Source organism: Phyllostomus hastatus, unplaced genomic scaffold (assembly GCF_019186645.2).
Source record: "Phyllostomus hastatus isolate PE091 unplaced genomic scaffold, TTU_PhHast_1.1 phas_contig_34, whole genome shotgun sequence".
In the NCBI taxonomy this organism is placed as follows: domain Eukaryota; kingdom Metazoa; phylum Chordata; class Mammalia; order Chiroptera; family Phyllostomidae; genus Phyllostomus; species Phyllostomus hastatus.
Window position 1 is genome coordinate 62,646,480 of NW_025333857.1, and position 22,578 is coordinate 62,669,057.

The following is a 22,578-nucleotide window of genomic DNA, read 5'->3' on the forward strand; positions in this document are numbered from 1 at the left end:
AGGATCCAGGTGCACGGGCTGTGCAGGAAGAAAGGAGACACTGAGACACCTCTTTTGGGAGGCAGCTTAGGGAGAGTATCCAAGTTAGGGGGGACTTTCCAATTGAGCCCAACATTTCTCAAACTGTATTGGTTGTGCTCTTACTTGGTTTTTGGCAAAGGCAGAGAAGGGGCGGGGGAAGGGATTATGGTCAAATATCTTTGGGAACACTTCATGCACTATCTGACCAACTCCTATTTTGCATAGTAAAGGCCCTGAAAATTCTTGCAATTAAAAAATATATGTATTTAACCTTGTTTAATGGAGCATGTCCTAAATCCATTTGAGTCGGAAACTTTTTTCCTTTAACTATTTATCTGCTTCTTGTGGGTTTAGCCTCCTATAGACTGTGGTATGAAAAACACTGAACTGATTCGCGAGCTGACTGAACAGATGGAGAGCCTGAGCTGCAAACCAGCATGTGGAGTGTGGTAGGAACCAGCCAGAAATTCAGGCAATGCAGGTTCTGCACAGAAGCCGCAATCCCTCCCATGCCGGACTTTGAAAGTCACAGTCCCTTGCAGGGAACTGTGTCTCCCAAAGGAAGAGGTGACTTTACTAATTGGTACAAAAGTGCTGTCATACAGCCTAGTGAATAGAGGTTTGTTGTCGGACCGTTCTCTGACCCTTGGCAAGTCACTGCATTTCCCTGAGCCCTGGGCTTCTCATCCTATTCTGATGTTATGCAGTGTAAGAGAGAGGTGCTCAATCACTGCCAAGCAGTGGTGCCTCTCCCTGTTGAAGGCAAGTTTTAGGGGACACAAACATGATGAAGACTTGGCCCCACCTGCTTGAAGCTCATAGCCTGATGGGGAAGACAGGTGCTCATACAGTGAAGCTAACACAAAGCAGGGTGATAATAGAATCCCCAGAATCAAAAGTGGGTGGGGGAGGGTCTAAGGAGAGAGAAGTCATTTTCAGCTACAGATGACGCGATGATGATTTTGGTGTTCCTAATCATCATCATTGTAATAATAATAATGATGCAATAAAAATAGCCAAGGCTAATTAGTGAGTACCTTTTATTGGCCAGGCTCTGTGCGAGGAACTTTCTCAGCATTGCCTCTAGTCCTTCTGACACCCCTTTTAGGTGGACATCATTATCCCACTTTCCAGGTGTGGCTAGCCCTGACCAGAAATGTGGAGTAAGCTGAATTTAATGTGGAAGGCAAGATTTTGGAAGGCTGAGATTCAGGAAGAGAGAGCATGAGGCAGAAGAGGGGATGATGGACATGCTTAAGGAATGGGCCTAATTGGGGAAAACTGGAGGTTCTCAGATGAGGAACTCATGAGAACTTGAGTGGGAGGGTATGGGAGGAAGAAGAAGGCTGGGTGGTGTGGAAGAGACACTGAGAGCCAAGCTGGGAGAGCCACCCAGAGGCAGACTGTCAGTTTAGGCTTTTCCCCAGTAGGAGAAAATAGGAGACCAGGATCCGGAGGGGAGCGCCCGTCGGGACTGTGCTAAGCTGTCTCGTTGAATGCTGCTGGTGTCCCTGTGAGCTAAATGGCAGAGACACAAAGCAACTGGGAACAGAGGTCTGTCTATCCAATTCCGGTAGTACTGCCTTATAAAATTAATAAGGATTTGGATTGATTTTTTCCTGGGGTAATGGTCTTTTTTAAAAAATAAATTTGACCAATTTATCTTATACACACAAGGCCAAAAAGAGAGACAGGTGGTCCCAAGTAAGTCCTTGTCCTTTTCTCATCATCAGCCTTGGTCTCCCTAGACTCTCTTGGTCCTGTTCAGTTTGATCTTCTGTGATTTCTCCTCCATCTATTCACTGAAAGGAATAAACAGTATCTTAAAGAGATGGAAGGAAGGAGGTAGATGCCCACATGAATTCCTATCCCCACGATTTTCCCATGATGCATTCAGGAGATAGATACCCAGCTTGTCTCTAAATAGGTGGGAAGACCTTACCCAGCAGGGGAAAGCTTTCAGCCACAGAGTTCTTTTCCTTTGTGTGGGTCCCGGCAAAAGAGATGGAGAGAAGAGAAGAGAGGCCAGTGAGGCCAGGAGCCAGGATGGGTACTGTGGATTCTTTCTCTTTTGGGAAACAGAGGCTTCTCAGAGCATAAAAAAAAAAAACCCACGTACAAGCAGGGGAATGGCTCCAACATCCCACATCTCTGCCTTGGGCCAGAAAGAATACCACCCCCTGAAAAGATTGCTTCTGTAATTACAACTGAATAAACAGCCAATTAAGATGTCTCCCCTGGCCCTACTCCACCCTTCTCTTCCTCTCCTGAAGCTTTCTCAGCCTAGAGCAATGGGGCAAAGAGGTGACTTTCTCTAATAACATTTGTGTTCTTTGCCTGAGAGAACACTTGATGGAAACGGACAAACCAATTAGAAAATAATAAATAATGTGGAAAGGGCTGATCCAAGAAAACCTCAGCTTCTCTGTGTTTTCATTCTTCTCCCACACATTGTTTCTCTTTTCACCATGGCCCTGAGTGTGCTTGGAAACAAGGGTGAGGTTGTGGGAAGTATTGGCCATCTCTAGAGTTACACTTGGCCATGTCCTTCTCTGATCCCTGAACCCCTGTTACTTCATCTATAAGATGGGGATAAATAATAGGAATCGCAAACACTTACTCAGTTTCTCTACATGCCAGGTATTGTAGTAAGCCTTTTAGTCTTCCTTTATTAATAACCCAAATCCTCTAAACAACTCTGTGAGGTAGTTACTATTGTTATTTTCATTTTGTGAATAGAATAACTGGGGTGCAGGAAGTTAAGTAAATTGCTCTGGGTGACCCAAATATCAAGTGGAAGAGCTGGATTCAAACCCAGGACTCTGGCTTGAGAATGAGCCATCCTGCCCACTCAGTGGCTTCAAATACTGCACAGGGACCGGGCAACATGAGTAGCTGGCATCTAGCAAGTGCTTAATAAGTGTTAGTTTTCCTCTTCTGATCACAGAACAGACTGGTGTGAACTCCTTAGGAGGCTTCCAGTCTAAGAAGCTGAAGATGGGCTCTTGGGGGAGAAAAGGGCACAGCAGCAAGACTTCGAGTCAACATCTGTACTTGTGCGGCTGTCTTCAACATTGGTGACTTCAACCAAGTTTTGGTCAATGTAGATGCAACCTCTCTTGGCCCCGCCTTTATCTCCAATTCATGTTAACTTGTGTTTTGAAAGGACAGGAAAATGAGGGTTACATGAACATTTGGTCTCATGAACTCTTGAAGATGTGGGTAGACAGGAGGGCGTTGGGGTCTCAGACATAGCCTATTCCTGTCGGTGTAGAGGTGCAGGTTTGTGATGAACAGAAATGTTCTGCATAGCACCCAGGGTATTGATAAGTAAACTGAGGTCTCATAGGAAGACAGTGCTGAAATGGAGACTAAATATCTTAGCCTTTCTCCTTCCCAGTGCAAATTCAATTCCACCTGTATTTACTGAGTGCTTTTCAGGTGTCAGGCCCTGTGCTGAGGACTCAGTAAACAGAGATGAATAAGGCACCTTCCCTGGCACCCAGGGAGCCACCAAGAGTGGCAGACATAGACAGGTAAAGTGGTTATTAGAATGGTGTTAGAGCGTGTACTAATAGGAGGTGGATGAGGACAAAGACAGTAAAGAGTGGGGAGGTGGCATGGAAATCAGGGAAGTCTTCCTGGAGAAGAGGTACCAGAACGGACTCTGGATTTGTTCATCAGGGGACAAAATGGGGAGTAGAGTCCCTGACAGAGGGAAGAGCATGAGTAAAGGGACTGGGGCAAGTGCTTCATGGTGGTGCTGCCAGGGCACACTGGGAAATTCAAGAGAGGGAACAGAGAGAGAGGAGGCTACTGGTGGAGACACGTTCTTGCAGGCCATGCTGGGGATCTTGAACTTCACTCTTTCCCATACACAGGCCCTTCTGTGACTAAAGGGGAAGGCAAGGGAACCATCTTTGTGTGCTCTACGAGTCGGGCTCTGTGCCAGCCACCGTATGGAGAGACAAAATTATAGTAAAGGAAAACACTGTTAACTGACTGTGTGACCTTAGCAAGGAATGAAGGCCCCGGAAGCCTCCGTTTTCTCCTCTTGAAAACGGGGATGATAATACTGCCTCCCTCAGTGTAAATAAGTCGATTAAAGGAGATAATCCACATAGAGTCAGGCCACATAGAAGGGCCCAGCCAACATTAAATATCATTGTTTGTAGACTTTATCTCAACTACTACATCCAGCAGCCTGCCTGCTTATTTATTTATATTTTTAAACATTTATTCATTGATGTATTTCCTCAAGAAATGATTATCAGCTGCTCCCAAGACCTCTCAAATACCTGATGACAGATATAAAATAGGAGCTGAAAGAAGGATGGGCAGGGAGCAGGATGTTCTCCCAGTTTAGGAAGTGAGCTGTTGAATAATACGCCCGTGACTGATCCGGAGCTTTAGCGATTCTGTCCCAATGTGAGAATCTTATTCTGCAAGGGAAGAATTCTTAGGTATTAAGCACCTAGGATATGCCAGTCTCTTTCCAAGACCATCTCTTTCTTTATCCAATGTGTGTTTGTTCCATATGTTAAAGAGTTGACAATTGCACTGCAGTGAGTTAATTCACATTCCAGATATGTCAGACTAACATGGCAGCTACCTCGAGTACAATATCCTTCTCTAGTCTGTTTTACAAAGAAATAGGGGCTTACAGGATGGAGCATCATTTACTACAGGTGGCAGCATGATGCCCCCATCAAAGGAGTATAGGTTTCTGAGCTAGACGGAATTGGCCTTTAAATTCAGTTCTGCAACTTTGGACAACATGTTTAAGAATATTGGGCCATATGGTGCTTATCTTGAAAACCAAGTAACAGTGGTTTGTGTAGAGATGGTAGACAGATGCAAAGAAGGCTTCCCAGTACAGCCATGCATTTACTAAAATGAATGGTCCAAGGTGCATAGTGAATGAGGAAGAAAGAAGCCAAGACTAGAAAATAGGTTATCTCTTCCATGGTCTGTACTCTTGCTCTGTACTCACGTTATGTGACCCCGCCACTAGTCAACACAGGCAGAATCCTTAGGGACACAGATGTTTTCTTTAGATAAATCTAGATTCTGAACTGCCTCTGCTCTTTGTAAGCTGAGCAACCTTATCAAGTCTGTTAAACTCATAAGAATGTAATTTTCTTATCTATAACATGGGGCCATATCACTTAAATATTGAGAGAAGTCAATGAGGTGATGTTTATAAAGTGCTTAGCAAAGTGCCTGACACATAGTAGCTCTTAGTTAATGAGCAGTACCTGTTATGTGAAGAGTGACTTTTGTGGATGGTGATGACAGCCAAGGTTCTTTTTCTATTACAGAGCATACTTGGATGTCAATGAACTGAAGAGCATTCTTAGACTGGATGGAACAACACACCTCAATATCTTCTTTGCAAACTCCTCGGAGGAGGAATTGGCAGGAGTAGCCACTTGGCCATGGGACAAGGAGGCCCTATTGCCCTTAGGTGAGAATTAGAAACGTCTTCAGGAGGGAGTTGGATTAGTACAGGAATGCACGTCCTAGTGATGATGATGATGATGATGATCATGGTGGTCATAGTCCAGATGGTGGTGGTGGTATGGGAATAGAGAACAATCCCTTTATTTATTATTTTTTTAATTTACAAAACTTTTCAGCATCCCTGATCTCATTTGAACCACCAAGAAATGCTCTGAAGAAAACCATACAATATTACCAAGCCTATTTTACCAATGTGGAAACTGAGAGTAAGGGAGGGAGTGGGGCTTACCCAAGGTCACACAAGTAGGTGGCAGAACCATATTTTGAATTCAAATTTATAACTCTGTCCATTGATTCTTAGTTTGTGCAAACATTTTCTTAGCCTGGTAACCACCTTGTGCTGCCATAGCCAAGCATGGGTTGGCTTGAAAGACACCAAAGAGGCAAGAGAAAGTACATTTTATAAGAACTCCTCTTTCCTTCACATTCCACCCATCAGCAACACCAGGGACTCTTCTTACATTCAAATGATGCATATCCATAAACAAGACATGTGTTTATACAAATCAGCCACCAAAGTCAAAAACGACAATAGTTTCTGAACCAGACCCTGTCAGCAGACAGTGTAGCTGCTCAATTTTTATTTTTCACACTCTTCCAGTTCACGGATATATGCAGTCATGCATTTTTTAACTTGTGCATATTTGAAATCATAGCATGGATGCAAGTTTGTCTCTTTCTTTCACCTAATATTAGGCCATCTACATTTTTCTGTGTTGCAGCAATCTTCTTAATGACTTCCCACCCAACTTTTTTTCCATTTAACATCACAAGAGAAAAGCATCTTACTAAGTTATTTCCATCTTTCTAAGGATGAGATTTGTAATGGCCACATAATATTCCGTGGAGTAAGGACACTGCAGTTTATTTAACCATTTTTGCTCAGTAGAATGTTCCCGTTATCTACACCAATGAATAGTGATGACTCAGTGAGCATCCTCACCTGAGAATGTTTGGGCTTAGCAGGAGGCAGTGGTGGGTATTTCCTCAGGCTGCCTGGCCCCCCGCTGATACACCCAAAGTCCAGTAGCTGCTCCACATCACTGATGTCTTGGAGATCAAGAACTCTGCAACTTCAAATGATGAAATTGTATGGAATCAAACTCTAGACTTAGTTCGCTTCAGACAGCTGACATTTCACAGTTGTTTTTAAGACAACCAGTGGGTGTCTGTATATGTCCATGTTGTATATAGTCAGCCAAATAGAGGTAGACGGCAAAGGTAAATATGTAGTGGATCTTAACTTGGGGGTGGGGGCATTTTAGCTCCTAGAAGATAATTGGCAATGTCTAGAGATATTTGTGGTTGATTCAAATGAGAGGATGCTACTGGCATCTAGTGAGTAAAGGTCAGTGATACCGCTAAATCTCCGACAATATCCACAAAAAAAAATTATCTAATCCAAAATGCCAATAGTGCAGAAATTGAGAAACCCTGAGATAGATGATGAACAAGTAAATGGGCAGATGGACAGACAATCATAAACAGATAGGGGCTGGGCAGAAGAGAGAGTGCAACTTGGGCAAACTTGGGGAGGATTAGCTTCTATCACTTGCCTCATATGATGTGTGGGAATCATGCTGGTACAGAGTCCAAATCCACAGTTGTTCTCAGCTCTGACTTGCCTTAGTAGTATGGCCTTAGGCAAGACTCTTTCCCTATCCAGATCTCAATTTCTTCAGATTTTAAATGAACAGGTTACACTAGATGGCCTCCAAGGACCCTTCTCAGTGCAGAAATGTTGCACTATTGGAAAAGCAACTGCAAAGGCCAGGAGCAGAGCCTTAGAAGGGTTGAGCAACACACTTCTAAAGTTAGAGGAAAATACTCCTGATAATTCCACGAATTTCAGAGACTGGCTCAGGACCAGGACCACAGAAGGCTATAAATCCACAGCATGTTATAGTATTTCAGGATGATGTCAGGCTCAAGCTATTTCACCTTTTAAGAGAAGCAATGAAACAGGACTCGGGCTCTGTGCTGTCGCTCTCTGAAGAGGGCTGAGTGGGGAGGGAATGAGGTAAAACCACCAGAGCCAGACTGGACATTAAGTCTGCAACCCTGAAAATACCTAGGAGGTCCTCCCACCGTTCCCTCCACATCAAAGCTTCAGGGAGAGGCAGAGAATCACTGCCACTGTTGTGGCTGTTTATTTTAGAACTCACCAGAGATGCAACTCACTTTCTCAAGATCACACAGCCAATATGAAGCAAATTGAGGATTGCAACTCATGTCAGACTGATTCCAGCTGTCCTTCAGGTTGCCCCCTCCCATCCTGAGAGCTATTGATCATAAGTAATTTGTCTGCAGTAACTTCAATCAAACCTAATTTATATATATATAAATGTATATATATATAATGTGCGTGTATATTTTTATATATATATATTTACCCTCTTTTCCTCCTGTTACACCATCATCCCTGGAAACAGTCTTGGGTGAGAAAGGGATTGTGTTACATATTATGATTGACAGAAAATAATTGAGAGAGATTGCATGTCTCACTTCTCTTCCACCCTGCCTCTGCCTGCCCCTCCTCATATACACACATGCATACCCACACACCCTCTCATGCATCTTTATCTTTGTGCTAGAAGAAGGCCCTGCGCTGTTCAGAATTAATAGACTCCGTGAGCCCCAAGACCGAGCGAGCTCACCCTCCCAGCATTTCAGTCTGAGATATAACTCCCTACACGCCAGCTCCAGGCTTGCCAGGGCAAATCAACAAGATTCTGCTTTCTTACCATTCTTTTATAAGACGCTGCTCTGCACTTAAAGTTACTACTCACAGGAAGCTCAGACCTGAATTTTAACCTTCCCTTAGACACCCTTAGATTTTAAAGTGTAAATGTCTTTCTGCTAGCCTACATGTATTTCTCCAGTGCCCAAAATGAACATGCAGTGATGCTGTCCCTGGACTCTGCTGAGACCTGTTCCATTTGTCTCCCCAAACGAAGCAATGCTCTGTGTTCTAAGACAGGCCATGTGGACCATTGCTTCCTAAACTAGAACGTACAGACAAGTCATCTGGGGCTCTGGTTAAAATTCAGATTCTGGTTCTGTAGGTCTCGGGTGGGGCCTGAGAGTCAGCATTTCTAATTACCTTCCAGGTGATGGTCATGTTGTTTGTTCATGAGCCACACTCTGAATAACAAGTAGTTAGACAGTAAGTACGGCCCTCATGGTATGTCAAATGCTATACTAGCTGCTTCCATGTGATTAGACCTGGCAAAGCTTCCTTTGTTGGATCAGCATTCAGCGAATATTGAACACACATTTAAAGAGACGCCATGTTTCAGTCCCTGAGGCAGGCATTAGCAGTAGATCTCAGATTAAGAGCCCTAGTTTTGGAGCCCAAGGATCGTGGTTCAGATTTCAACCCCACACCGACTAACTCTTGATCATGGGCCAGGCACTTCTCTTCTCTGTGAATCAGTGCCTGTCTCATTGCATTGTAAATGACTGTGATGATACACACAAGATACACTCAGCCCAGGGCCTGAGGAGACATAATAATGCTCAAGAAATACTGGCTTTTGGCCACTGTTGTAATAGTAAGTGCAACATGGTTCTGGCCTTCATGCATGTCCACTCTCTATAGACTATACAGATGGAGGAATGGGATTCAGAGGGGGCAATTGACTTGCTCAATGTCACAGAGTTAGTGAAGGCAAAATGAGAACGGAAACCAAGGTGTCTGACCTTGAGGCCTTCACATAAACAAAAGTGTGTAGAATACTTATAAACCAGGACGTGACTTACTTTCTGAGGAAGAAGTTGCAGCAGAGATGTTTACTAGCCCAGAAATCAAAGTCCTTGAGTGCTGATCATGCCACCTCTTTTAAGTAGTTTGAAATCACTTTGGGTAAGTTGCCTCACTCCTTTAGGCATGGGTGTCTTCATCTGAAAGTGAAAGGATTGCATAAAATGACTTGTGAGACTGCTTCCTACTAAATCAGTGATTCATATTACAAGTCATAACAGCTCCTAGGGCAGTGGAGGCATAAGGTGGAGAAGCCTGTGGTTACTTTGGGCAGCACCCACATATTGGGGGATTCCTGAACCAGGACGCAAAGTGTCCAGCTTGTTTAAAGCTCTGATTTTCACCCTGCAGGTGGCATTGTCTTGAACCCCTCTTTCTACGGTATTCCGGGGCATACCCACACCATGATCCATGAGATCGGGCACAGCCTGGGCCTCTACCACATCTTCCGAGGCATCTCGGAAATCCAGTCTTGCAGTGACCCCTGCATGGAGACCGAGCCTTCCTTTGAGACTGGAGACCTCTGCAGCGACACCAACCCAGCCCCGAAATACAAGTCCTGCGGTGACCCGGGGCCAGGAAATGACACCTGTGGCTTTCATAGCTTCTTCAACACTCCTTACAACAACTTCATGAGCTACGCAGGTAGGGCGCTACTCTCTGCAGGGTGCATAGGGCTGGATGTCAGATACGGGCTCCAGTCCTGACTCACAGTAGCTTTGAGCAAGGTCTTTACCGATGCTGATGTGTCTTCTTCCCAAGAAAGGCCTCATCCCAAATGACCAGAATACTAACCCTTCTGTGAAGTCCTCAAGTGTACTCGGGCGATGTTTCATATTCTGAAAGGTCCTCAGGAAGACACCCACTGGGAAGCCGACCGGGGCTGATAGTCAGGAAACCCGAGTAGAAGGCCTGGCCTCGCCACTAGTTCACCCAACACCGTTCAGTCTATCGCATCCTCTGTTTTCTCAAGAAAATCAGCTCTTTAGACTCGATCTCCAAGGATCCTCTTGGTTTTGCAGCTGTATTCTTCTCAGAATACATTCTTGCAGCTGGTGGTTTTTGAACCTTTAAAAAAACCCACAAAACTCTTATACTCTCCTTTACTATTTTATTACCAGAGAGCAAGAGAGAGAGAGTGCTTTTAGTTTTTAAATTCATAATGATTACACGGATTGATACTTTTCGTAGCTGTACACGTCTCATCAAAGCCCTTTTTATTCTGTCAGTAACAGTATTAAGGATTCACTCATTGGGTTCTAGGATGCCCCGTACTTCCTTCTAGCATATAGCAAGACCACGTGTAGCCCTTTTAACACTTTCTGCCAGTTAGAACAAGACACCCCTCTCTCTAAGCAGTCACAGCCCTCACCGCTGGCCCAGTAAAGCCAAGAGCCCTTGTGTAAGGCAAGATCTGCAAAACTCTATTATAATATTCAATGTAGGTGTCTCTTTCTGCCACTAGAACAAGCGAGTCCTGCGAAGACAGAGATTGTCTCTAATCCATCACTGTGTTCCTAGCACCTAGAACCAGGCCTGCATGCTTCATAAATGTGTCTTAGAAAGAAAGGGGGGGAAGGAGTCAGGGACAGAAGAAAATGAATGAATTCTCATATAATAAGTCTATAAAATTGATTCTGATCAGTAACAATGTTTCTACTTCTATAAAAGTTTATTGTCCATAAAGGATTTTTATTATACACCATCTCATTTAATTCTAACCCCAATTCTGAGGGGTAGGAAGTGTCCACACTGTACAGATGACAGTGCTGGGACTCTCTGAAGTTATTTGCCACAGGTCACTCATCTGACTCCAGGCATTTTTTTTTCCTTCTACAGTGGTGCCACTCTTCAAAAAAGACCTAGATGATGTGTGAGTGGGAAATGGAGCAACCTGGGTGGTTTTCACACTCGGCTCCACAGAGATGCCTCCTGGGAGGTACAGGAATGCCCTGGGTGGGGCTCTAGGCTTCTATTTCCACTTGAACCAGGGAGGCCCCCTTCCAAGTATTTTTCATTCCTGTTGGGGCTTTGCTTCAGATTGCATGTCGAAAGATGATTTGCTGCTAAAATGCAATGCATTAGATGACCCCCAAGGGTCTTCTGCTTTCCCATTTGGGCGGTGACCTCTGGGGGCCTCGGGTTCCTACAGGCCAAACCTGAGGTCTCTTGAAGAGTCCGTAACCCACCCTGGCACCAGAAAGAGCCTGCCGGTTCAGGTCTCTAAAAGGGGCCGGAGTGCTGGGTATTTCCTCAAAAGCGGGTTCCCACTGGGCTCCCATTCCCAGCCCTGCTGACATCCCACATGCAGTGCCCTGTCCCCTCACACAGCCCTGCTTACGTTCCATTTCTGTAGCACCTTTTCTTGGCCAGCTCGACGCACATGGAAAATAAACAATAACATGAGTTTGGAAGTTTGCCGGCCTCTTAGGAGCCTAGGAGCTGCCACTAGCTACCAGACCCCCATAAACTAAATCTTTTTTTGTTCCCCTTTGTACAGATCTAAAGGGTGATTGATTTACTGTTGTTTTTTTAAAGGAACCCCTCAGCTCAGTGACCCATTAACAGCAGAACTAATTCACTGAGCTACGATAACAAACTTACACCCGCAAAAGCATATTCAAGGCGACCACGAGCTTTGCAATGTTTGTTTTCCTTAGGATCTCTGATAGATGAGGTGACAAAAGCAGCTGGAGGAAATTCAAATGCAGAACAGGATCGGGTTCTCAGGGCTGGGAGAGCAATGGTGCAGGGACTGAGCAGTCCAGGCGAGAGGGCGCAGGCCTCGCAGGGTCAGCTGCTGGGAGTCCCGTCCTTCCTGGGTGCTTCCGGCTCAGACCTGGCCTCTAGCTGGGTAAGGCGTCCAGCACAGTGCCGTCTGCAGAACCTTTCACAGAGAAGTCTGTGCTGCCCAGGAAGCTAGCCAGTAGCCACGTGTGGCTGTGGAGCCCTTGGGATACGGCTGGTGAGACTGAGGAACTGAATTGTTCTTCTCACATACCTTTCATTCATTTAAATGGAAATAACCATACATGGCTGCTGGCTACCATATTGATCAGCGCAGGATTACAATAATTACTGAGTGCCTAGGATATGTCAGACGCCGTGTGAAACACGTCTTAGGTTTGTCTCACAGAATCTTCAAAATAACCCAATGAGGTAAGTGCTCTTATTATTCCACCCATTTTACAGATGCAGAAAGTGTGGTTTAGGGAGCTTAAGGAGCTTGCCCAGAGTCACAGAGCAAAACCAAGGCAAGCTTTTCTTACTGCAGAGCTATTCATTGATAATGACCTGGCCCTTTTTCTGATATTAGGTGAGGTGGAGAGGGCCCAAAGAGCTCAGATCGAGCAGGCACCGGGCAGATTGGGGGGGGGGCAAACATACTGAGCAACAGGAGAGTATTGTCACATTGCCCTGGGCTCCGCTTCCTGAAGATAATAGGCCATAGGGGGCCCACCAAGCACCAGGGCCTCCTCAAGAGTGTGGTAACCAGGCCTTTTCCAGCCTATGGGGGCCCCTGTCTAGTTACCATCTTCCCGTGCATTAGGGCCTTTTAATATGCACATGTGCTTCGACCCAGCCTTCCCCAACTAAGGAAGATGTCCTAAGGGAATAAATCAGTTGATGTGTTTAAAGATTTAGTCATACGAATGTTCTTAGCAAGGTTCATCCTCTGAATATTAATTAGGCATTTACTATCTGCCAGGCATAGAAGAGAAATGCTCATATGTGTGAAAAATTAGGAACAGCTTACACGTCTAAAGGGAATGGATTGCTGAAGTAAATCACAAGGCATCCATATGATACAACATTATGTGGTCGCTAACGATGATGTTGGAGATGATGGAGGGAACAAACAGGAGGAGAGGGACACAGTGGTTCAGAGCATGAGGTTTGGAGCATGGGGACCGAACCTGCGTCCTTCATGCACTGGCCTTTGACCCAAGTGAGTTACTTCTCCTCTCTGAGCTTCAGTTACTTCATCGATACCATGGAGAACAATCACACTTAACTAGGTGATAGTAGGTGTCATCGTACAGGTGACAGACTTAATACCATAACTAGTGCTCAATCGGTGACACTTAGTAGGATCATTGATGCGTTACCGGTTGTGAAAACAGTCACAGGGTCTTATGTAGAGAGTGAATCCGGTGTGTGTGCATGTTTGTGCTGACGAGAATTTCACATATTTGACATCTCCGCATGCACAGACACATACCTGTATACTAACTGTTAATTCTGGTATCTCCAGGTAATGAGTTTAGGGCGGTATTTATTTCCTTGTAACATTTTTTGCCATATTACAAACGTCTTACAGAGAATATCTGTACCTTTCCTATTCATGTATTGTTCTTAATATCATTGTCATTATCATTATTGTTAAAACAACAAAAAAAGGGAGGGGTTTTTACAAAGGGCAACGCGGGTATCCATGCACTCGACACGGTCAGCTCGTTAAAAGCTCTCACCAGCGTTAGGAGGCAGGTGACATCACTGTTGCCTGATTTCCAGTGGGTGAAAATGAGGCTGTCAGGGGTCAGCATTTTGCCCACAGGCCACGGGAAGTGAGGGAACCACATCTGTGCCCTGCACCTCCATGCTCTGTGGCCGCCCGGCCACAGATGGAAATACGTTCTTGAGAACAGAGTTGTGTTAGCAAACCCAGGGCACTCCATCGACATCATGGGACTGGTGCAGGCGCCCAGCTTGCTGACATCCCCAAATTCCTTTCTGGTGGGGGACAAGATGGGGACAGTAGAACAAGATGTGCTGGCTAGTCCTGGAGACCAGGGTAAAGTGGCCACAGATGTCGGCAGAGGAGGCATGTGATGGTGGGAAGCCAGACATGAGCTAATTGAGACGGAGCATTCGTGATAAACAGAAACCCTGGGGCACCTCACCCCAGGTCCTCATAGCCGCTCTGTGTTGTGTATCCGAGACAGACTGTTCTCCATTGGTCGCTTTAAATTTCAGATGCATCGCTGTGTCCCTACCAGGTTCTATCACCAATCCATTTTCCAAATTCTTTTCTTATTGGCCAACACGGGGATGACTCCTTTTTAAGTTATAAAAAGTAAATGTGCTTCTTTGGGGGTAAAAGAAACAAATCAGAGTATATAGAGAGAAAATCACTGTGTTTCTTCTCCATTCATCTTGATAAATGCTTTGTATGCTCCAGCTCACTGAATGCTCTCTACAACTCTAGGTAGTGGGATTGATTTAAATATCCCTGTATATGTAAGGGGTCAGAGATTTAAAGTCACTTCCTTTACTTGGAAATGATTGATTAGTATTCTGTTTTGTACCTTAGCCTGTGCCTGAGGTACACAGCCATTTCCTTATTAATAAAGAGATGCGCCATTTCTAATATTTTACTATTATAATTAATGCTTGAAAATCCATCCCGTCCAACTGCCCAGCACCTGCCCAAACTTATTTTCCGTTTGTTTGATAAGGGAAGTGAGTTTATGCTGCAGGATTCCCAGCGGTGGGTTTATTTTAAGATCTGGCGAGCCCCGTGCTCCTCTGTCTGGAGCCCAGCTGCAGAAACCCTGACCAGGCGGACACCTCTGGGAAGTGGTGTTTTTGGAAACGAAGCCAGAACAGTGCATTGTCCTGGGGCCGCTGAATAAAGCTGCTGAAGGAAGAGATGGGAGGCAAGCTTCTTCCTTGGGGGCTGAGTCTTGGGTCACCACCTTCAGTCCACATCTTAGAGAAGAGAGCGTGGGATTGAAGGTCATTACATCTAAAGACATTTAAGGGATTGTATTCCAGCAACCCTCAGACTGCAGCTCAGCTCCTGTTTATCAAGCACCTGCAGGATGCTGTATCCACACAAAATCTCATTTCCGCTCAGAAGTTCTCATATGGATTAGAAGCTTGGCTTTGGAGTCAAGATTGCCTGGGTTCACATCTCGGATTCGTCTCTAGCCCTGTGATCTTAAGTTACTTAATCTCACCTAGCCTCAGTTTCCTTCTCTGTAAAATGGAGAAAATCATAGTATTTATTCCAAAAATGGTAGAAGAGTTCAGTGGGTCCAGAGCAGAGTGCACCATGCCTAGCTCATACTGAGCACACAGTAAAAGTCTCAGTGTCAGTTCTGTGCAGAAGGGGTCACGGCGTGGCCGTCAGACCTCTGCGGTCTCGCAGCTCCAGCTCCCACAGTCCCTCACTCAGATTTCTTTCCCAGTCGTAGCCGTGCAATCTGGTTGACCTCAAATACCTCCTTCTTCAGAAGCCTCTTTGATTCGCTCTCCCGCACCAACATGCTGTCTTCTGTTCAACAGTGATCGGCATCACAGACTTGAGCAGCCTTATAACAACCTTGACTAATACCACAAACTGACCTTCACTTTATAACTAGATCGGTGGCTCCTCAAGGGCAGGAATGTTTTGTGTTTTACCTTTCTGTGGCTCTTGGCACAAAGCAGAGAATATGTAATAGATGCTCGCAAGGTTTGCTTGAAGGACAATATCACTGCATCAGTAAAGAGCAGAATTACTGAATGAATGTGAAGGAAAGAATGAAGGAACAAGTGAGTACATAAAGGAACAAAGGAACGAGTGAGTGAATAAACAAGTAAATGAATGAATGAATGAATGAATGAGAGATACTGAATGAGTGATGAGGGAGGGAACAGATAAGGGAGGGTGTGACTTACTGACCAGTGGACCTGGGGCTCATGGGAAGCAGCCTGCTTTGCCCTTGTCCTTAGCCATGATCTCTGGGCCGTTCCTTCTCAGTCTCAGATGTACGTTTCAGTTCCATCCACCCTCCCCTTCTTCCTGTTCCCCCTCACCTGTCTGCATAAGTGATGACTACACTAATTTGTTCACAGACCATTAACTCTTGAGCGCTGGAAGAGGCCAGCTCTGAGCTGGCAAGGGCTGGGGTGCTGGCTCCCAGGCCTCCAGGAGACGTCATGACTCTCTTGTGTGCCCGCCCGTGCAGCCAGGTTCTTATCTCCACCGCTTCCCCCTTGCAGATGACGACTGCACTGACTCCTTCACGCCCAATCAAGTCGCCAGAATGCACTGTTACCTGGACCTGGTGTACCAGAGCTGGCAGCCCTCCAAGAAGCCGGCGCCTGTCGCCCTCGCTCCCCAGATTGTGGGCCACACAACCGACTCCGTGACGCTGGAATGGTTCCCACCCATCGATGGCCACTTCTTTGAAAGGTGAGTATGGGCTGTGAAGTGCTGTTTCCCCTCTCTCCCTCCTGCCAAGAAGAGGGAAACTTGGAAGGGAAGCCAAACTTGGGAGAGAGGTTTTGCTCTGTTCTTTGTCTCTGCTCTTGTTCGACGAGTGCCCAGCACTTAACACAGTGACTGGTCCCTAGAGGTACATGATAAATTCAAGGGTCAAAAAATAAATGACTGATGGCTAATGGAAATGTATAAGTAGTGAAACATTTTAAGTGAATGAATGAATGTTTAGCTTTATTACTAAAAACCTGGAAAATTCTGTTGCCAGAGCCTCCTCTGGGACGGAGGTGCTGCTCTCATCTCCAAGAGCTCAGGACTTGAAATTGGAAAACACCTTCCTAGACATATTATATGTGAGGTTACATATGTGTGTTTATGTATACAGTGTCTGTCCAGAAGGTATCCAGCCATGTAATGGGAAAAAATTGAGACATTTATTGAAGAAGATACAAGAAACATTGTACACAGGACAATGATGCCTCAGACCCCTTCAAAGTAGGCACTTTGGGACCTTACACAGTTCTCCCAATCACCGTCGGCTGCCCCATCATATTTTCCTGAATCTCATAGATGGTCTGAAATCTCTTCCCTTTCAAAGGTGATTTTAGATTTGGGAAAAGCCAGAAGTCACAGGGTGTCAAACCTGGGCTGTAGCAGGTCTGAGTCACTTGGGTGATTTGATGTTTTGCAAAAAAAACTCTGCAAGAGATGTGGTACATGAGCAGGCACGTTGTTGTGATGAAGCTGCCAATCACCAGTTGCACACTGCTGTGGCTTTCTAAATCATCTGGATAGTTTCCACAGAGGAATTTTCAAGCTTAATGTAAAATGTGATGCAGATTTTTTGCTCTACTCACTCAGTCATTTTGAATGCAACAACCACACAGTACACATGCTCACTCAATGGCATCTGCCACCCCCACTGACTAACAGCGAAATTGTCATTGTTCACACATGCGCATCCAGTCCAATCTCCTTGGCCGCCAGGTTACATCGATGCCGTGCAAACCATTCTTGTCATATTAACAATGGCTGGACTTTTTCTGGACAGGCCTCATGTATTTATACATTTTACATGAATGCACATGCATATGTGTAATCTCGAAATAAGCATATATCTAGATATCTGTATAGCATCTTTGTTGCCCAGTGTTTCTCTGTAGAACGAAAAGTAGAATTTTTAGAAGACCAGGGAATGATAAGCTGAGGCACAGAGTATCTTGTTCTGCTTCCCTGTCATTTATTAGCTGTATGGCCTTGGGCAAGTCACTTTCCGTCCCTGAGCCTTATTTTCCTTCCCCAAAAAGTGGGTCCCATGATGCCTCAGTGGCCTGAGGTGGCGATGGTCTCTTGTGCTGCTTTTTAGCCTTGAGACCCACTGAGGAGCTCAAGACTTAAAGGGAGCAAATTTCAAAGGGTCATAGAAACAGACTAAGACGTCGACATCTATTTTGTAATTTCGCTATAATTTGGGACAGATTAGTACATCACAGCCACCCCCAGCTCTTCTTGGAAATGTTTATTCAATCATGATGATATAACATGGATGATGCTGAAAATAATAACCAACTAATCATTAATTAATATTACTCTGCGGTTGTGGTTACTTAGCAAGTGCTTGCTCTGTGCAGGATTCTGTGCTAAAGGTTTTATATACAGAGTCTCATTTAATCTTTCCAGTAACTCTATAAAAGGGAGATCATCTTCCCTGTTTGCCAGATGAAAAGGGAACTGGAGCCCAAAAAGACTGAGAGATTGAACCAAGAGCCCATTGAGGGTGGTGGGAGCTGGGCTCCAGCTCACGTTTTGCCATGTCTGATCTCAGACTGCCATGTGTGTTCATTAGGCCCTCCCCAAACTCAAGTTATAAAGGATGTGTGTGTGTGTGTGTGTGTGTGTGTGTGTGTGTGTGTGTGTGTTTAAAATTTATTAGATCATGGCACCACATTAAATTTGGGCTCTAATTTTCCATCCTGCCACCAGTCCCTGAATCTAGAACCCTCATTTGGCAGCTGGGGGAGTGTGGCCACGGGGAAGGAAATGTACGCCTGAGCTAGCCCTCTGTAGACGCCCCCCTTCCCCTGCCCCAGCCGCCCTCGCTGGGAGCTCAGAGCTGGGTTTGGGAAACCTCATGTGACACTTCAGAGCAGCCTTTCCAGCAGCCCGTAGATTTATTTATTTTTTCTGTGGCAATGAGAAGTATCAGACTTTTGGTCAAGCTTGGCCTCAATTCCACTTAAAAATGGAAGTTTTGTAAATGAAGTTTCCTGTGTATGCATTCAATTTGTATTTCATAAAGCAGTTATTGTCCATTAAATAAATACCAGCTGATTGTTGGAAACCTATGGGAGGGTTAATTGTTGTGTAATGAGATATGTCTCTCTTACATAGTGCCCTCAGCTTCAATCAATATGTTTTTAATAACCGATAGTCAGTTGGTAGATGGGGCTCGTACAATAGCTATTCTGTTCCGTCTGAGATTTCATAATGGAGTTATCATATGTTAAATTAAAACTGACATTTTAGAAACATGTCTAATTAGGGTTCACAGCTACGGAGATCATAGTCTATGGCTAAAGGAAGTAGGTCCACAAGTTCAATAGATTGTTGTAAAGAAAGGAAACTATGTATATCACTCTCCCCTACACACAGAGTTGATACTCTTGCAAATCGGCTTAGTTCGAAGTACAAAGCATTGATGGGAGGCTGTGTGTGTCCCGTTCTCAGCTTCCCACTCCTGGTCTCTGGGAACTAGAACAAGGCTCTCGCCTCTCAGATCCTGTCTGACCCTGAGTCCTCCATAGAAAGGTGCTGATAGTGCCAGTGTCACCTGGCTTTTGGGAGGGAGGGGATTCAACAAGATGACATCTGTGATATGCCCAGCACACACGCACTCTGTATTAAAAAAATAGTAGCTCCTCTATTGTACGGAGTTTTCCAGAGCTGTTGAGCTACTTGAAATTGTTCTTTCCCTGCAGAATCTCTGGTGTTTTCCACTACATCCATCAATGCCAACCTCTCGCCCCTGGCCATCCTCATGTCCTCCTGCTGTTCTGCACATCTGTGGCCACAGAGAATACAAGGGTTTTCCTTAAAAAAACATATTCAGATCCTCCCACAGCCTGTGTCCTCACACATGGGCAACTGAATAAATAATTCAAGGCCACCCCTGGCTTTTCTAACTCCTTTATTTTTATCTGCCCTGCAAACATGTGTTGACTGGATGGTTTCAGTTAACTGAACAATCGGCTGTGATGTGCTGGAAAAAGCACTGGACGGGGAACCGAGAGACCTGCATCTGAAATCCTGGCGGCCTCACTCCATGCCCCCTTTCTTCCTCAGCCTGTGCTCTGTGCTGTTCTGTAAGCCAAAGGGTCCCAGCCTTTCTCTGTCAAGTTCTACCCCCCAATCCCAGAATACGGAGAATTGTCCCAAGGATGGAGCATAACTAATACCATTCGGGATGCATAGGAGAGAAGTTAAGTCATGACATACAGTGGATGCCTTAGCAAATCACTGCCCAATAGGACTTTCCTGCAATAATGAAAATATTCTCTGTCTGCATGGTGGATATGGTAGCCATTAGCCAACTGTGGCTAGGGAGCACCTGAAATGTGACAAATGTGAGTGAGAAACTAGGTTTCTAAATTTACTAAATTTTGATTGGTTTAAGTTTAGATGGCCACAGGAGGTCAATGGCTGCCATTTTGGACAGCATAGACTTGGAGCTTAAACACTGACTCTTGCGGTACCCAGGTCGGAAGGAGGATCTCTTCCCACTTTAGTATCCTGTGTTCCTGTGATCTCAATGTGTGTGTGTGTGTGTGTGTGTGTGTGTGTGTGTGTGTGTATCTGTGTAGATACAAATCAAATAAATGCCAAAGGTAAGAAACACATACTACACACTCCCTCAATGTGTAGGATACTGCCTGATTTTGGTAAAGGCCACATAGATTGCGTGCCTTTCCAGGCTATGGCCTTGGGATGATTACTTTGTACTCATGAACCTTATCAGTTTTCTAATTTGTGAAATGAGGATATCCCATCAAATTTACTCGCCCTCGGATGATCAATGTCTAATACTTGTACAGCACTAGCCACCAAAGGCTGTGCCAAGACTGTCCATTGAATGTATAGCTGAAGCGATGGGTGAACATTTGAATCAATGACGGAATGTGGGGGAATACCCTGTGTGGGGCTCTGAAAAAGCAAGGCACATTGCTGTCAGGTGGACCATGGTTTGTTCACTCATCAGAGTGTTAATTGGAAACCTAGGATGTGTCAAGAACTCAGTGAAGTACAGGTGACTGTATGAATATGCGTGCAATCCAAACAGAATTTAAAGAAATAGAGAGAAAGACTCAATGGCCATTAAGGTCAGTGTGGTTCCTGTTTCCATCCCAGAACGTTTGTAATCTCATCGTCATCGTGAAGCCGTTCCTGTGACTCAGAACTGCCATGCACGGAGTGTGGCCGCTGTGACAGGACTCTGCCCTCCACAGTGGTGCCGAGGAAGTCTCTCTCCTCACTCCCCGTTTTTGGCCTAGAAGAATATGTTTGTAATTGTTACCAGTGCTAGCCCAGTAGTAATTCATACATGTTCAAAATATAGAGAAATTTCAGAAAACCAGAAGGAATAAAAATATAGGTGGGGGATCATTCCATGTTCCACCACCTGGAAATTACTTCCAATAATATTTTGTCACATTAAATTTATTCGAACAGCATTGACAGGCTGGCTGTAGATTCAGTGTTGAATATGCCTTTTTCACTTACCATTATGGCTTACATTTTTTCATGACATTTCATAATCTTTATCAATATTTTTCTAATAACTTCGTACCATTCCATTGAGCCGATTAACCTTAGGTTATGTAATCCCTCTCCTATCTCTGAATATAGTGTGCTTTTTAAACTTTCTATCGATGTATGGTTTTATGTTTACAATGATGAAGCTGAGAATGTAAAATCTGAAATCCGAGAGTCTAAACTAGGTTCATCATTAATCTTAGCAACATGTCTGAGTGGCTACTATGTATCCTTCCATCCATCCATCCATCCATCCATCCGTCTGTCCATCCATCCAGCTACACATGTTGCCACCATGTAAGCAGATAAGCAGGGGCATGGCTTGCTCAGATCCAGGTTTGGGGGTGAGCTTCCTGGCAGCCCTGTGCAGGAGGAATGGGGAGGAGCAGCGAGCTGTGATGTCCACAAGCTCGCTCTGCCTCACCCTGTGATCCCAGGGGCTGTACAGCTGCCCTGAGAAGGGAAAGTCCTAAGGCTTGAGACAGGGCTCCCCCATGCATGTTCTTGCAGGAAGCCAAAGGAGGGACCTTCTTCTAGAAATGATGAAAGAACTATTGGCAGGATCGTTGCATTTTGAGAAATATGGGCTGGGCTGGCACATTTCTTGGCAGCTTTCTTCCCTTTCCAGTTCCTCTGCAGTGGTCGCTCAGATTTGGGGAGTTTTGGGTCTAGGCTAATACATGAGCTCATCCCTTTTTCCTCCCAGCAACTGCCTCCTAAACATATGCCAAGTCTGGAAAACAAGTAGGATCCCAGAGGCTGTTGCGGCTAGAGGGAGTTTGGATCCAGATACAAAAGACAGTAGGTGGTAGGGGAAGCCACCGAAATATTCCACTTCAGGGGCTGGTCCCTCTGAGGGATTGGCTCAGCCCTTGGAAAGCTGCTAAAATGAATGAGATTGGGTAGTAAGCAAACTGCTTTTGACTGTTAAATCGAGGAGTGCCTCATCCATCTCCGGAATGTCAGGGCGGGAAGGTTCTTTAGGCATCTTTTAGTTCAGCCCACATCTTTTCAGGTAAAGGAACTAAACCATTCCTTCTTATTATTTAATACCTGGGATGCAGGATGGTGCCTCGCACATGGTAGGTACCTGATAAATATTGGTAAGTGAATAAAATTTGAGGTCCAATGGGGCAACAGATTTTCTCACAACCCCACACCAAATTCTCAATGGAGGTTTGAGTGGTGGATGAAATTAAGATTCTGCAGGTAGTGAGTGAGTCTTTGGCTTGTTGATTTGGTGCTGCTTGAA

The 22,578-nt window shown here is 45.0% G+C and overlaps 1 protein-coding gene across 1 annotated transcript in view; it reads left to right on the forward strand.

Annotated features, from left to right (window-relative positions):
• PAPPA (pappalysin 1) overlaps window positions 1-22,578 on the forward strand; it is a 224,305-nt gene that overhangs the window by 48,050 nt on the left and 153,677 nt on the right. The window contains exons 3-5 of the mRNA XM_045840799.1: window positions 5,343-5,488; window positions 9,659-9,952; window positions 16,298-16,490. Of these exons, the coding sequence (XP_045696755.1) occupies window positions 5,343-5,488; window positions 9,659-9,952; window positions 16,298-16,490 (633 nt within the window). The remainder of the gene's footprint in view (window positions 1-5,342; window positions 5,489-9,658; window positions 9,953-16,297; window positions 16,491-22,578) is intronic.